This window comes from Engystomops pustulosus, chromosome 6 (assembly GCF_040894005.1).
Source record: "Engystomops pustulosus chromosome 6, aEngPut4.maternal, whole genome shotgun sequence".
In the NCBI taxonomy this organism is placed as follows: Eukaryota; Metazoa; Chordata; class Amphibia; order Anura; family Leptodactylidae; genus Engystomops; species Engystomops pustulosus.
In genome coordinates this window covers 83,845,345-83,862,794 of record NC_092416.1, presented here as the reverse complement: position 1 = coordinate 83,862,794, position 17,450 = coordinate 83,845,345, and the positions used below count along the sequence as shown (strand labels likewise).

General features: G+C 40.9%; 2 protein-coding genes across 3 annotated transcripts in view; one reads left to right on the top strand and one right to left on the bottom strand.

The window, feature by feature from the left end:
- TTYH1 (tweety family member 1) overlaps positions 1 to 4,182 on the bottom strand; it is a 93,883-nt gene extending 89,701 nt beyond the window's left edge. Inside the window, exon 1 of one of the 2 annotated variants that reach the window (XM_072156842.1) lies at positions 3,845 to 4,182. In XM_072156842.1, coding sequence (XP_072012943.1) covers positions 3,845 to 3,970 — 126 coding nt within the window. In that variant the 5' untranslated portion in view covers positions 3,971 to 4,182. The remainder of the gene's footprint in view (positions 1 to 3,844) is intronic. The other variant, XM_072156844.1, reaches the window with a different exon arrangement.
- Positions 4,183 to 15,491: 11,309 nt separating this feature from the next.
- The window catches only part of LOC140135387 (T-cell-interacting, activating receptor on myeloid cells protein 1-like), a 70,766-nt gene continuing 68,807 nt past the window's right edge, over positions 15,492 to 17,450 (top strand). Inside the window, exon 1 of the mRNA XM_072156853.1 lies at positions 15,492 to 15,529. The gene's annotated coding sequence lies outside the window, so the exon portion shown is untranslated. The remainder of the gene's footprint in view (positions 15,530 to 17,450) is intronic.

The window sequence follows — 17,450 nt, the reverse complement described above, 5'->3', positions numbered from 1 at the left end:
TAGTAAAGGGAGGCCGCTAGGGTCTTTTAATTAGTAAAGGGAGGCCGCTAGGGTCTTTTAATTAGTAAAGGGAGGCCGCTAAAAGTTTTTTTTAGTAAAGGGAGGCCGCTAGAGTTTTTTATTAGTAAAGGGAGGCTGCTAGGGGTTTTTTATTAGTAAAGAGAGGCCTTTTATGACTGCTTTAGTGTCATTTTGTGCTATTTTGATTGGTGGTGTGCCCCAGGATTTTCTAAGTATAAAAAGTGTGCCGCGGCTCAAAAAAGGTTGAAAATCACTGCCCTATCCTATGGTTAGCGCCTAACTTGTTTTGTGTGAAAACCCCTTTAAAATAAATTTACTAAGGTATATAGAATATAAATAGGTAATCAGGGGGTGACGAGATGTAATGCAATACAATTTATTTTTTACTGGTGGTCTTAGCAGCTGATATTGACATTGTATAAAGAAAATTGACAGTCAGTGAAGTGTAGAGAAAGAGTGGGCAATTTACCACAAAAAGTCCCTTTTTACTACACCTTATTTCATCAACTAACTGTCAATATGACTTCAGCAATGGTTGCTTATTTGTGCCACATATACCAAAAACTTTGAAATCCCCTCTAAATACAGGCAGTCCCCGGGTTACATACAAGATAGGGTCTGTAGGTTTGTTCTTAAGTTGAGTTTGTATGTAAGTCGGAACTGTATATTTTATCACTGTAATCCCTGCCAGAACTTTTTTGGTCTCTGTGACAATTGGATTTTAAAAATGTTGGGTTGTCATAAGAATCAGGATTAACAATAAAGCTTCATTACAGACACATTTGATAACTGTTACAGCTGTTTATTGTAGCCTAGCACTAAAGTACAATAAAATACCAATATCCAAAGGTCCGTTTGTAACTATGGGTCGTATGTAAGTCGAGTGTTCTTAAGTAGGGGACCGCCTGTAGTCTACATATGATACAAAACCCACTGACATCCCAACATCCCAGTAGTAAAAGTACCCTAGAAAATGAATAGGATAAATAATTTCCAATAGGCTAAGCACCACTGGAGACAAACTAGATTTGTGATTTTATAGTGGCAATGAATATTTAATGGCAAGTTGTTCTGCTTAATAAATAGGTCTTCAATGTTGTCTATAAGATATATGTGTAGTAATAATCTTTCCTAGCTGCTAATCGATATATAGAGACAGATATTACATGGGTGATCGCACATTCTCATTGCCACCAAAATATTTCACACTTATAATTCTCCTCAATAGTTTATGGTCATGTTGTTTCAGAGACAATAAATTCATGGACAAACCATCACAACTAATGAAGATCATGGCAGATTAGTATTGTTCTGAAACTCATAAAAATTTAACCTGGGCTATTTTGCTTATGAAGAGTTGCACAAAAGGATTTTACTTGTATTGTGAGATCTGAGGTTACATACCTAACAATACACGAGATCCTATTACGTTTAGATCAGTTTCCTTCCTTTCTAGGATCAATGAAGGTTTTTGGTTTCCAGGAGTATGTATTACATTACTCAGGGGCTGTAACCTAACAACCTATCCATCTAATTGTTTTGAATAAAAGGGTAATTTCTAAAATCTGATCCAATGCACCTTATCCTATTGATGCTATACCATACCTTGTATTGGAAATGGGCATGGCTAGCGAGGGGCAAGCTTGACAAAACATTTGCCTTAACCCCACCAAAAGGAATGTCAACAATTCACTCTGTCTTGGTCAAGATATTGAGATATAGAAGAACCAAAGCCTAAAAAGTGAATCTCTTCTCGAGATGATGAAAAACCTTAGTATAAAAACCACACAGAGCATAAACTTTCCATATTAATAGAAGTACATTAATAAATTGGCCTATTAGTTTTGCCACTGCAATTAGGCTGCATTTACACAAACCTATGTCTGCCGGGCCGTAGCCGGGCCGACATACATCTGGCACTATGGAGAGGAGGAGGGTTGACCCCACGCCATGTCCTATCTTTTCCCCATGTACGGAGCAGTATGGCGCCTCACGCGTGCTGCACCGTACTGCTCTGTGCGCCCATTACCGGCCTATGGGGAACGTATATACGGCAGCAAGCTTGCCACCGTATATACGTCCCCCAAGGGTCGTGTGAATGCAGTCCTACTCTGACAACAGTTGTCACCCAGATGGCCAAGACAAGTTATATCAATATATATCCCCCTCTTTCATATTACTGTATAACCAGTGAGATGTACAAAAGACCATGGAAAGCTCTGTTACCATAGGAGTCAGCTTAAATAATAGGTTTTTACCCCAACCTTACATAATACTGGTATTATTTTAAGAAACTTATCTTTAAGGTTAAAGTTCACCTCTTGCATACATATAATCCCCAATTCGGTACCCAGAGTTGTTCTGTGATTTGAAACCCATAACAACCCCCACCTAAGTGCCATTTATAATAATAGTGGATTTTTCAGTGGCACAGAGGCCATTTGGTCCCCTTCAGAACCATGACCAGGGGGGACTTTAACCTCTACTGCCCCTGTAGCTGTAACCCTGTTGGGAACCATTCCAAGCTAACTAGATTGTCATTATTTGCTTAAATATAAAGTTGAAGGCTATAGGATTGATAAACCCATTATATTAGAGGTTTGGTAAGATCAACATCTGCCTCTTGACATTTTTCCAAATTTTAAAGTTGCCAGAAGGTCAGAATGGGTCTTACCCGAGATGAGTTTATGGAATAGAGATGACCTTACCAGACTGCAACTAGATTATACAAGAAAATTTCACACTTTAAAATATCAGCTAGAATTATGTTATACACATTTACATTTTTTTTTTACATTTTTTAACAGCTCTTTAACACATTGCACTTAAGTTCTGCACTCCTTGAATTCATTAAAAATGCATACTGTATATAATGTCTTTGTGTCCACTTATATTTGAATAGCCAATTGTATTCTGAAATATATTTATGCAGACAAATGTTTCCAAAATGGACATCACACAAAATTTGCATTTTACAACCAATCAATCAATCAATGACAAGTATGTGCATATGTATAGGCATTCAGTTGTATAGTTTCATCTTATGTTTTTTGTTAACTTCCCCATATTTTACAAGCTAAAATTAATGTAAAGTGGTAACAGATAAAAATTTTAACTTAGTATAAGCAGAAGGCGCTTGAATAAACCAATAATAATAATAATAATAGTAATAGCATAGCGGCTGTAGTAGAAGAAGTAGTAGGAATAGTAAAGGTAATAGAAATTGTAATAGTAGCTGCAATATTAATATACTTTGTCAATTATTTTTACCTACTGCTTTTCATTAATATCTTCAACTAATATTTTATATATTAGTACTAATATTCACAACCACCAATTGTACTTAACCTAAGTACTGATTCCATTCATTGTACATCACGGAACATTACACCATATATTATACAACTTCAGAATACATTTCATTTTGTGTCCAAGGAAACTTGGAGTTAAACTTTTCTTCTTTTCATTGACACGTTTCCACAATAATTTTAGATTATAATCCTACTGATTTAAGAATAATTGTGACTATATATATATAGATATCTATCTATCTATCTATCTATCTATCTCTCTCTCTCTCTATATATATATATATATATATATATATATATATATATATATATATATATATATATATATGTTCTTCCCAACATTATGGCACCCTAGTTTAACTCGGTGCAGTCTTCTGATTTTGTATTTCTTTCAATATAAAACTTTAAGTTAACCACTTCCACTCCTGTTTGCCTATTCAATGTCTTCCTCCTGTGATCCTGCAAATGCACCTGTTATTCTCTACACTACATTGTAATATTTGCATCCTTACCTGCTGATAGTTCCATTCCTGGGGAGCAAAATTGCTGTCCACCACTTCAAACTGGAAATTGGTGTGTGGCACCTGGTGCAGAATGTACGTCCACCAAGATGCCCGGTACCCATGACTTAAGCTCATGGCTCCTTTGCAACCACAAATAAATAAAAGGCAAAAAGAAAAATGAAAAATAAAAAGCAGCACAACTAAGAATATAGTCCTTTGAGGAGGCTGCGCTGACGGTGTTGTGCTGTTCTCAGTGCACAGTATTCATCTTGTTAGGAGCAATTCCAGCCAGCAGACATGGTGGGAACTGATGCATCTGGAGTGTAATTGCTTAAAGCAGGCAGAAGCAAGAAACATAGGGGGAGGAGGCAAACATGTAGGTCTATCCCTATCCATTGACATGATATGAAGATGGAGGAATATGGAAGGGCGTTGCAGCACCCCCCAGTGGTGTATTAACAAATCTTCTATTAATTAGTTTGCCTTTGTGGTCTTTCATACCAAGTTACAAAGACCATTTAGGAAGACATTTGACCTCTCCCAGGGGCTGATGAACAAAGTCTCAGTGTGAGTTTTATACCGGAGACTGAAGACTAAATGGAACCTAGAAATGTTCAGATGCACTAAAAGTCTCACTGCAGAGAATGCATTTCAGACCTTTAGAAAAGTTATTAGAGCCAACTGTGCAGCACCCATAAAAGAAGGTACAGCGCCTGAAAAGATTGAATGAAAATAGAAAGTATATAAAAGAGCAAAAAGGAGCCAATTACACAACCTTGCTATAATTATCACCCAAACTCGAATCATAGTCTCCCATAATAAAAGGAGAAAAGGATGAAAACAACAAACAAAATCCAAAAGTATTAGAACTGGAGATTTATGCAGAATTATTATTTAAATAAAGTCATACTTTACAAATATCATTGTATACATTGCAGCTTCAATATTTTGATACACAGCTAAATAGTGTGCTTCTCTCATAATGTTATAGCACTTGACACCTTGAAAATGCACTTCTTTCACCCAGCATGTATTAATGCAAGAGGTGCTGAGCAGCCTGTAACTCATGGAGCGTGGCATAGAGCAGTAAGAGCTGAGCCGATTGTAAATAGTATCCTGTCTGCAGGCAGTATAGGGGCTGTGCTGTTTGTCAGTGACAATTGGTGGAGTCGAAGTTGTGATAAAATGCACATACATACATTTTTTAAAAATTCTAAATTTCCTTTAAATTTCCTTTAAATGATATAAGGATTTAGGCCAGGGATGAGCAACATTAATTGGTCCAATGGCCATACTATCCTACTGCTCAGCTTTTAAAGGGGGTGCATCAGTAACCAGCCCCCTTGATGCACCAACAACCACAGTACAGCACAAAATGCCACCCCAGGAATTATAAATACCACAGTACAGCAATTAATACCACCAAATAATGATAGTACTGGAGACCCTCACAGGAGGCTAACAACACTGGAGACCCCCACAGCAGACTAACAATACTGAAGACACCCAGAAATACTGGAGACCCCCCTATAAGGGGACCCACACTCTCTGTTTTTAGTTTCTTTTCAAGTATATAAATGATAAGAAACTAAAAACAGAGAGTGTGGGTCCCCTTAGAAATAACATGGGTGTCATTGTGGAAGGAGATGAGGAAAGGGCCAATCTACTGAATGTCGCCTTCTCAGCTGTCTTTACCCAGGAAAATCCCCTGGTGGAAGACACAATGAGGAATAATGTAAATTCTTTTTGGAATGTCAACAGTTTAACCCAGGAAGAGGTACGGCGCCGCCTCGCAACCACTAAGATAGATAAATCACCGGGGCCAGATGGCATACACCCCCGGGTTCTGCATGAACTATGTACTGTGATAGACAGACCGTTATTTTTAATATTTGAAGATTCACTGAGGACTGGTTATGTTCCACAGGACTGGCGCATAACAAATGTGGTACCAATATATAAAAAAGGATCAAAAAGCGATCCTGGAAACTACAGACCCGTGAGTCTAACTTCTGTGGTGGGGAAATTTGAGGGGTTTGTTAGAGATGCTATCCTGGAGTATCTCACTGTGCACAACCTTATAACCCAGCGTCAGCATGGGTTTATGAGAGATCGGTCCTGTCAGACTAATCTGATTGGAGGAGGTAAGTTCAAGACTGGATCTGGGCGACGCTGTGGATGTTGTATATCTGGACTTTTCAAAGGCATTTGACACTGTGCCGCATAAAAGGTTGGTATATAAAATGAAACAGCTGGGAATAGGGGAAAATCTGTGTATTTGGGTAAGTAATTGGCTTAGTGATAGAAAACAGAGGGTCGTCATTAATGGCACATTCTCAGATTGGGTTGATGTTACCAGTGGAGTGCCACAGGGGTCAGTATTGGGGCCACTTCTTTTTAATATTTTTATTAATGACCTTGTAGTGGGTTTACACAGTCAAGTTTCAATATTTGCAGATGATACTAAGCTGTGTAAAGTTATAAATACTGAGGTCGATAGTTTAGCATTACAGAGGGATTTGTGGAAGCTTGAGGAGTGGGCAGAGAAATGGTTGATGAGGTTTAATGTAGATAAATGTAAAGTTATGCACTTGGGCCAGGGAAACAAAAAGTATAATTATGTTCTAAACAGTCAATTACTTGGTAAAACTGGAGCTGAAAAGGACTTGGGGGTATTGGTGGATGGTAAACTTAATTTTAGTGACCAGAGCCAGGCGGCTGCTGCTAAAGCAAATAAAATGATAGGATGTATCAAGAGAGGAATTGATTCTCATGATAAAGACATAGTTTTGCCCTTATACAAATCCCTGGTCAGACCACACATGGAATATTGTGTACAGTTTTAGGCACCAGTGTATAAAAAGGATATAGTAGAGCTGGAACGGGTGCAGAGGAGAGCAACCAGGATTATTAGGAGAATGGGGGGATTAGAATACACTGACAGATTACAAAATTTGGGATTATTCAATTTAGAAAAAAGACGACTGAGGGGAGACCTCATTACAATGTACAAATACCTGAACAAGATCTCCCCAAAGATCTTTTCATACCCAGGCCTGTGACCAGGACAAGGGGGCGTCCTCTGTGCCTGGAGGAGAGGCGATTTTACCATCAACATAGACAAAGGTTCTTTACTGTAAGAGCAGTGAGACTGTGGAACTCTCTGCCGCAGGAGGTTGTTATGGCGGACTCTATGTACATGTTCAAGAGAGGCCTGGATGCCTTTCTGGAGAGAAAAAATACCACGGGTTATGGGGATAAAACATTTATTTAATTCTTAAAGGTTGGACTTGATGAACTTGTGTCTTTTTCCAGCCTTATATACTATGATAAGACAATACTGGAGACCCCCAGAGCATAAAACTACTAATACTAAAACTACTAATACTGGAAACCCTGAATATGGACAAATATTGGAGACCCAATAGCATAATAATAATAATAATAATAATAATAATAATAATAAATCCTTTATTTATGTAGTGCACACAGATTACGCAGAGATCCCTAGAGCATAAAAATAATTAATTCTTTTATTTCCTGGCTTTTCTTTTCTTCCCCACACAACACTGAAGGTTCTTCTCTTCTCCATAAGCCACTCTGCTTCATGGCCCACGTTGGATGCATCAGCATCTGCCCACAGAATCAGTACAATACAGCCGACTAGCACTCACCACTCCTGGGTCATCTCCTGTGGGCCCTTTGCTCCTTGGTCCTGACCTTGACACATACAACCAGTAGTCAGGAGACAGAGTGGAGTGTCAGGAGAGGACCCGGGAGCAGTGAGAACAACTCAGCTGCACTCACCGCTACCCAGCCTCCTGCACCAATGAATGCTTCCATCAGTTGTTGTTACATCAGTTATGGAAGTGCTTATTGGACTCTGACAGTCAGCAGAGTGCCTCCGCAACTTATGGCTTGACAGGCATGTCGGCGTGGCATGTGCACCCCTGATCCCCCTTTCCCTTTACACTAAAAGTGTATGTATGACTATATATATATATATATATATATATATATATATGTATATGTAAAAGTGTATACATTGTGTGATTGTATAAACTTTTGTGGGTGTACAGATATCTACATATTTTTTAAGGGGAAGGGGGGCTCTATTTATAAATCTGCTATGTGGCTCTGCCTCTTCTAGTTACATCCCTGTTACTTTCTTCAAAGTTAAAAGTTTACATACATTTCATTAGTATTTGATAGCATTGCCCTTAAGCTGTATGACTTTGGTCAAACATTTTCAATATCCTTACATAAGCTTCTCACCAGTGCACCACTCCCTCCTGCAGCAAAAAAAATCCAGACAACATCATGCTACCACCCCTATTCTCAGGCTTGCAAGTTTCTCCCTTTTTCCTCCAAACGTAACCATACATTTTAGTTCACCAGTCCAAAGGACATGCTTCCAAAAAGTAAGGTCTTTGTTCTGGTGTACATTTGCAAACATAGATCTGGCTTTTTTATGTTTCTTTTCTATTCAGTCCATGCCAATACAGTACTTGCTCCATTATGCCTCTGTGAATAATAACACACTCTTGTCAGTTTCAGCCAGAATCTTTGAAAGGTCTTTTGGTCTTGGTTTGATATGCATATTTTGGACCAAAGTACTTAAAACTTTTGGACACAGAACCTGTTTCTTTTCTGATTGGTATGATGCCTATACATTCCCAACTTGTTTGTACTTGCGTATAATTGTTTGTACAGATGAACAGGGCACCTTAAGATATCTAAAAATTGCACCCAAGGATGAACTAGACTAAAGCATTGGACCTTACTAGAGTATTCGGTCTCTTCCATGTACTCCAGCCCTCCATTTCCTACATACAATTGTGTTTCCCAGTCCCTGTGTTTGTGTCCGCAACCTGTTTCTGATCCTGCCTCTGACTCTGATTTGCTCCGCCATCTTCTAAGTCCTATCCTAGGTCTCATACCAGTCACCACCTGTCAAAGTTTTTAACTATCTAACTCTTCCCTACAGGCTAAGTGTCCTGCATGTCCCTCGCAGCAAAATTCATCCTGCCTTGCGGCAGGCTCTGGTACAGACTGGGAGGACTTATAGTCTTTGCACATATTTTTCTATTTGCGCTATATTTGGCTAATCGGGGATAATTGGGTGCAGTTTTGCTAAAATTTTACAGGGTGGGGGGTTAGGGTGGGGTTTGTGTCACAATCTTGTTTTTATACTCAGAGCACCAAAATGCTGCTTCCTGACTCTGATCATATGAGCTGTCCCAAATTGTTTAAAGGCATAGTAAAAATAGTAAAAGTAAAAAATATATATTTGTACACACATTTAAATACTTAAATACACACACTCCTACATACACTTTTATACATGTATTCACTAATACCCAAACATTTATGCACTGAGATAAATTTATACACTTATATCAAACAGTATATACACACAGTGGTCCACATGTATTAAAGTGTTTGTCTCACTTTGCTCTGAAAAGAACGTGCAAACTGCAGACAAAAACCTGGCGCAGGGGCTTTAAAAAATGTGGGCCTTGTATAAGCCGACCCGAGTATAAGCCGAGACCCCTAATTTCAACACAAAAAACTGGGAAAACCTATTGACTCGAGTATAAGCCGAGGGTGGGAAATGCATTGGTTACAGCCTCCCAGTATATAGTCTGCCAGCCCCTGTAGCATACAGCCTGCCCAGCCCCTGTAGTAGGAAAAAAAATAACACTGTACTCATCTTTCCGACGTCCCCCATAGGTCCTCTTCTGTCTCAGACTGTCTCAGACAGAAGAGGACCTATGGGTGACGTCAGAAAGATGAGTTTTGTCTTTATGTTTTTAGTTGACTCGAGTATAAGCCGAGTTAGGGTTTTTGAGCACAAATTTTGTGCTGAAAAACTAGGCTTATACTCGAGTATATAAGGTACCTCATATACTTAGACATACAGTATAAACACACCATATACACACACCAGCATATGATGCTCCCCTACCCCCAGAAGTCCTGAACAGGCGCAGGCTATAAGAAATGTGCAGGCGAGGCAGGGCAAGAATGCAACACAGTGCAGCAACTCCACCTCCCCACCCAACTAGTGTACAGGAGGAGAAGTCACTATTCCCGGCCTCTGTGCCTAGAATTGCAACTAAATCACAGTTTGTACACATATTTCAGGTGTACGAGCTGTTATAAATGTGCCCTATACTGCGTAAACACACTTACAGCATATATACACACACACACAAAGCGGATATGAATACATACAGTACATACAGCATATAAACAGATTATACATACAGATGCAGCAGATACACACATGCACATCATAAGCACACATACAGCATAGACATATATACACAGATGCATATAAGCATAAAAATATATATATATATATATATATATATATATATATATACACACTCACCGGCCACTTTATTAGGTACACCTGTCCAACTGCTCGTTAACACTTAATTTCTAATGAGCCAATCACATGGCGGAAACTCAGTGCATTTAGGCATGTAGACATGGTCAAGACAATCTCCTGCAGTTCAAACCGAGCATCAGTATGGGGAAGAAAGGTGATTTGAGTGCCTTTGAACGTGGCATGGTTGTTGGTGTCAGAAGGGCTGGTCTGAGTATTTCAGAAACTGCTGATCTACTGGGATTTTCACACACAACCATCTCTAGGGTTTACAGAGAATGGTCCGAAAAAGAAAAAACATCCAGTGAGCGGCAGTTCTGTGGGCGGAAATGCCTTGTTGCTGCCAGAGGTCAGAGGAGAATGGGCAGACTGGTTCGAGCTGATAGAAAGGCAACAGTGACTCAAATCACCACCCGTTACAACCAAGGTAGGCAGAAGAGCATCTCTGAATGCACAGTACATCAAACTTTGAGGCAGATGGGCTACAGCAGCAGAAGACCACACCGGGTGCCACTCCTTTCAGCTAAGAACAGGAAACTGAGGCTACAATTTGCACAAGCTCATCGAAGTTGGACAGTGGAAGTTTGGAAAAACGTTGCCTGGTCTGATGAGTCTCGATTTCTGCTGCGACATTCGGATGGTAGGGTCAGAATTTGGCGTCAACAACATGAAAGCATGGATCCATCCTGCCTTGTATCAACGGTTCAGGCTGGTGGTGGTGGTGTCATGGTGTGGGGAATATTTTCTTGGCACTCTTTGGGCCCCTTGGTACCAATGGAGCATCATTGCAACGCCACAGCCTACCTGAGTATTGTTGCTGACCATGTCCATCCCTTTATGACCACAATGTACCCAACATCTGATGGCTACTTTCAGATGGATAATGCGCCATGTCATAAAGCTGGAATCATCTCAGACTGGTTTCTTGAACATGACAATGAGTTCACTGTACTCAAATGGCCTCCACAGTCACCAGATCTCAATCCAATAGAGCATCTTTGGGATGTGGTGGAACGGGAGATTCACATCATGGATGTGCAGCCGACAAATCTGCGGCAACTGTGTGATGCCATCATGTCAATATGGACCAAAATCTCTGAGGAATGCTTCCAGCACCTTGTTGAATCTATGCCACGAAGAATTGAGGCAGTTCTGAAGGCAAAAGGGGGTCCAACCCGTTACTAGCATGGTGTACCTAATAAAGAGCCGGTGAGTGTATATATATATATACACACACACATCTAAAGTTTCAAGGTACTTCCTTTTTTGGGCGTGCAGGCAGGCGAGGTTTGGCTGCAGATATTGCTATGCTGATAGCTGCAGATGAGCAGGGCAGAAACATATGAGGTGGGCCGCGTATGGGGCGGGCCAGCGGTCGATTGCGTTGAGGATTGTGCCACAGATGAGGCAAGCCAGCGGATTGGACGGGCCGCCAGTGATTGCGCACCTGATTATGCGGCTAAAGTGGCGGGCTGGCGGCCCGGGAGGATGGAGGGAGATTGGACGGGCAGATGGGCACAGACGAGGTGTGTGGGTGCCTGTTACTATGCCCCACCACTCATGTCAGCAGGGAGAGATGGGCCGGGAGAACGGCATGTATAAATTTAAGGTCTGCCGTTCATCCTGGGCCCCTGTGTCACACGGGTTTGGGCCGCAACGGCTGCTACGGCTGTTGTTATGCTCCTAGTGATCTTAATGTATGTGAATTCCTGGAGCCACAATCATTATTGAGGGCAGCTGGTCTAAGTATTTAGGTGGTCTGGTCTAAAAACTCCATTTTTTTTTAATCTATTGCACAAGTCTATAGTGTGTAGCTATTGTGGGGTCTGACATTCTGGGCTTTTTAATATAGTTTCTGATTGCAGACATGAACTTATTTTGACATAGAAAATTTTCCAGTTTTGACAACATGGGGCACATTTACTTACCCGGTCCCTTCGCAATCCCCAATCCGGACTCTCTGACGTGGATGAACTCTGACGCGATTCATGAAGATCGTGCGCCCAATTTCCTGCATGTGACGCTTCCCCAATCAGGTCAGCCAGAGTTCACCCTCTTTTTCCTGGTGCATGTAAGTGTTAGGCTTGCGACACAAATTAAAATGTTAAATCCCACGCGTAGTCCGAATCCGTCCGATCATCCGACGGCCAGCCCCCCCTGGCTTGAAAAAGGCTCACACCGAGCCGAAACATTCCTCAAAAGAGGAATTTCTTTTGATTTTTACTGAAACCTTGGATTCCTGCCTTTTATTTCCAATTATATACCTTTATAGGTAGATATGTGGTGGTAGGTTCCCTTTAATTGACAACATCATTAAAATGTATGTCACCCGTGATGTGAAAGAGCAGTTTTTCACAACCTATGGCTGGGCTGTGTCATTTCATCTAAAAGCCACAAAGTAATTATTCATAATTATTAAAATTATTTACGGTGGTACCATAGAAATACCATAGACATATCAGATTCCAATGTTGATAACAAAGTGTAGCCCGCCACCTAGTGGTAAAGTAATATTTACTGAGTTAAGTACACATTACTATATACTATATTATATAGATTATTCAAAATGATTGTGAAAGAATAAACAAAACTGGTTCATGCCTACAATAATCCAGGAATGGGCAGGCACTTCTGGCACAGAACTGCATGTTATGTTGAATTTTAGAATACCGCAGCAGAAGGGCTAAATAAAGTTTAGAATACAATAAAGTAGCAGATTTTCTACTAACTTTATTTCGAGTTCTGTTGCAGAAGTTTTCTATCCTTTTATATAGTTTTCTACAACTGTTAGAGAGTTTAGAATATTTTGTCTTTCTGCACCCATTTAGTTTTATAAATTTACTTGTAAGCAGACATGGGGGCACATTTACTTACATTGCCGCTGTAGTTCACAGAAAGTGCATTGTCCTACGATAATGCACTGTGCCGCGTATCACCAAGATCGTGCCCCTGATATCCTGAATGTGTCGCTTCTCTACACAGGTCCGACATAGTTTATCCTCTTTTTAGTGGTGCATGTAGATTTGAAAGTTAAATCCCGCAGTCAGATCGACCAACGGCACCCCCCCCCCCCCCCCCAATTTGAGTCGCATGGAAGCCAGCGCAGCTGCAGCACAAAAGGATAACAGGTGCCAAAATCCCAGCGTAGACACTTGTTAAATACTTGTGCAAGCCATGTAATTCCCGACAAAAAGCTGAACAATCCGATGAAAGTGAGCAGCGCGACCGTTAGTAAATGAGCACCATGGTTTTTAGTTCTCATTTGGCATGTGTTAGTGGTTACACAGTATGTTCCTGTGCCATCTGATGGGGACCCATCACATTTAACCCATTTTTAGAGTCTCCTCTAAAGTGAGAAGGGTAAAAAAGTTAATTAGTTAACCTTAACCCCTTAAGGCTACCATCAGGAATCTAATATCAGAAGTAGATCTGCCGTGCCCTAATCTGTAATTTAATTTAACCCTGGAACCTAACCCAACTTGTTATAATTTTTATTTTAGTAATTTGTAAATTTACTGCAGAGGCTACTGGGGCAAAGAGTAGCCTTAGCTCTAAGTGCCTGGCCAAGCTAGTACATACCCCAGTAGCCTCTACAGTTAATTTAAATATTAAAATAAAGTTTTTAACAAGTTAGGTTAGGTTCCAGGATTATTAAATTACAGGTTAGGGCAGAGGCAGACAGGAGGAATCTACCATCAGATCTACTTCTGATAGTGGAATCCTCATGGGAGGTTTCCTTTAACAACTTGTAATATATCATTAGGAGCTGAGGCCTCTCTGTACGCATTTGTAAGTTGCCCTTACTTCTCATCATACTGTGTGTTCTCTTTTTCAGTAATTGAGCAGTGAGATTCCTACAAGTAAATCCACTGAACAACGCATAGTATACATAAAAGATCTGTATGGCAGCTTTCATCACATGGATGTGCATGGAACATGTTATGAGTAGAAGAAGTCACCAGTAAAACTGTTACATGAAGTGTATAGACTGTGCTGTGTGATCACTAAGGGTTGATAGTTCCCCTGCACTGTGTACAAAGTGCCCATTAGAAGGTGGAGGAGGGGGTGCAGTATGAGATGCAGAAATAGATAAAGTTCTGTAGAATCACACAATGTGATTAAGGGAACAAGGGAGATCTTGTACCTCGCTGTTCTGTGTAGGTGGCTTCTGCATCTACAGCACTGAATACACTCAGCTCTGTCACATGACCTCCCCCTGATTCCTCCTCATTTTTTAGCTTAAAGGGGTTTTCCCATGAAAGTAAATTCTCACATTTCTATCCCTAGTTTTTATGTTAACACAATAAAGATAATTTTAACCCCTTACTTTACAATTTCACTCATCTTTATTGCTGTTTTAGCTCCTATCTCTCCCTCGGCTGCTCAATGCAAAATCCCAGGGTGTGGACGGCGCCTCTCTGAGCAGACACATTATTACCCATCTAGTTCTGTGATCTGACAATGTGGTTTAGATTATCAGGGTACAAGGTATAATGCACTTTCATCTGGCTTCTGACATTGTACTAACACAGAGATGCATGAGATGATAACACAGAGGCTGACAGACCATTACACTGTTACACTATGAGCTCTGCTACATCTCACAGATGATGCCGATGACAAGCACAAATGTCTTAGTTGCTGTGTCCAAAGGTTTTAAGATACTGGCAAAGCTCTTCATCCTGCTTCTTGTTTTGCCAAGCATGCAACAACCCCCAAGCTAGTGCTTTTCAGTAAATAAAATTATTCAATCAATCCAGCTCACCTGGTGTTGCACGGTTCCAAAAGGCTGAAGTGCTGACAGCACACAAACAATAGGAGAAGCTTGTTGAAACATCTTACGCATTTCGAGTCCTTGTGACTCTTAATCATAAGTCTATGATTAAGAGTTGCAAGGACTTGAAACACGTAAGATGTGTGGATCTACTACTCTCTGATGTTGCCAATTTGTCTGTTATTGGTTTTATGAGGAAGAAATAAAGAAAAAGTTTTATTGAGAATTGGTTTTCAGTAAATCAATCAGGCAGCTTGCATGCTTCTCCATCAGTAGTAAAACATTTGGCCCTTGGATATTGCTCATCCTCCATTGTGTGTACACTGGATATAAATCATCAAAGAAAACTGTAATGAATGATGCATGTGGTGTCTATAATGTCCCGGAGTGGAGCATGGTCACTTGTAACTGCCACTAGGCCATCAATGTCAGATGGCAACTGCACCACTAATGGAGTTCCTCTCACTGCGATTAAAGACTCAATGGAAAACTCTGGGTCCTTCCTCTAACTGACTGCCAACACTAAGTGAGTATGGCCACAATGTGGAATGCCATGTTTATCAATATCGGATGGGGCACTTAATACCGCAAGGCAGAATGTGACTCACATGGTGGAGGATTATCTGTCCACACTTCTCCTGGTACTGAAGGATGGATCCTCCCTGTTCAATTTTTGGGTGGGACAAATTGGCCAGAGCTTGCCCTATATGCCCTGCAGGTGCTGTCCTGTCCTGCCCTCCATCTAGTGTGCTGTCAGAGCACTTGTTCAGTACTGCTGATGGTGTCATTACTTGTCCCCTGGGAGTGGCTATAGAGGAGCAGGGGGCGTCGCTAAGACAAGAGATGGGTGGTTTCATATATTTGAAATGGACACATGGAGGGGCGGATTCCCAAGGATGGGGGAACTGTTCCTCTGAACACATGGCATTGAAAGGTACTATATAACATATCTTTTTTTTCTGTAGAACCAATTTTTTATACAAAAAGTCTTTGGCACTGTTTGTACTATACTCTGTGGGGACTGGGGAAGTGCTAAAATGGGTCATTTGGTGACAGGTTCCCTTTAAGATGAACAAAGCATGTATCCCACGCAACGTGGTTTTGACTTTGTCTGAATAAGTAACACATTCTTGGACCGTCAACTTAAAATTTTCATTTCCAGATTAATGGAACTTCAAATTTAAAAAAATTCAATTTAAACATTTTTTAGTTCCTGGATTCATGGAACTTCAATTCTGTTCGAATTTCAGATAAATGGAACATCAAATTTAAAATTTTTCAATTCCGGATTAATGTAACTGCAAATTCATTTACTTTTTAATTACAGCTTAATGGAACTTCAAATTCAATTATTTTTCAATTTCGGATTGTTTGGCTTTTCCAAAGCTTGCTTTTTTGATGTTTTTGCATCTCATAAGAGATGCAGCAATCACCTTATTTTCAAACTTCTGTATTGTGCTTCTGTTATTCCTATGTGTATGTATGAATAAATTGACAACTAGACATCACAATGTCCCCTATCAAAGAGCTGTGATTGATACACAGGGGCTCATTTTGCGCTGAATTCCGCCGGGATTTTGGTGCACGCGATCGGATTTGCGCAATTGCGGCAGAAATCGAGTGTGGCCAACGGAAAACCCAATGGATTCGGAAAAAACGCGGAATTTAAACAACGAAGTGTGTCGCAAAATCAGCACTTACATGCACTGAGAAGAACCAGGTGAACTCTGGCGGACCTCGGCGCAGCAGCGACACCTGGTGGACATCGGGCGCACGACCTTAGTGAATCACCGTAAGACACGAATCATCGTCGGGTAAGTAAATCTGCCCCACAGTGTCCAATAATTGGTACGATTGAGTGTGATTAGGAAAAAAACGGGAGGGGAAGCTAACGTGGGGCGCTAATAAGCCAATTTCTATAGAGGTATCACCAATAGTGGCGAGTGGAAGAGATTACTCCAAAAAGTAGTGATTCAATGGACGTACTTTTATTGAAATAAAATAATGAACAAGAGTAGCATAATATTGGCAAAAGCACTAATAAAATTTGTATATATCTAGGTAACGCGTTTTGGTTAACCCCTTCACGCAGTGACTTAGCGCTCAGTGGCGGATAACACGGGGTGCCGGCTGTAACTAATAGCCGGCACCCCAGTGTAACACCCGTGGTCGGAGTGGTCTCCGATCGCGGGTGTGTAACCCGTTAAATGCCGCGGTCAGCACGACCGCGGCATCTAACATGTCTCTGGGGGGTCTTTCCCCCACGATCGCCCCCCCCGAACCGTTTTCGGGGGGCACCGATCGCTGCTTTGGAAGTGCTGGGGTCCGATCTGGTCCCCAGCACTGCCTGCAGGCACTGCCAGTAAGATGGCGTCTGTGACGTCATCTTACTGGCATAGTGCCAGCCTATGCAAGTGCATAGGCTAACACTGATAATACCCTGCAAT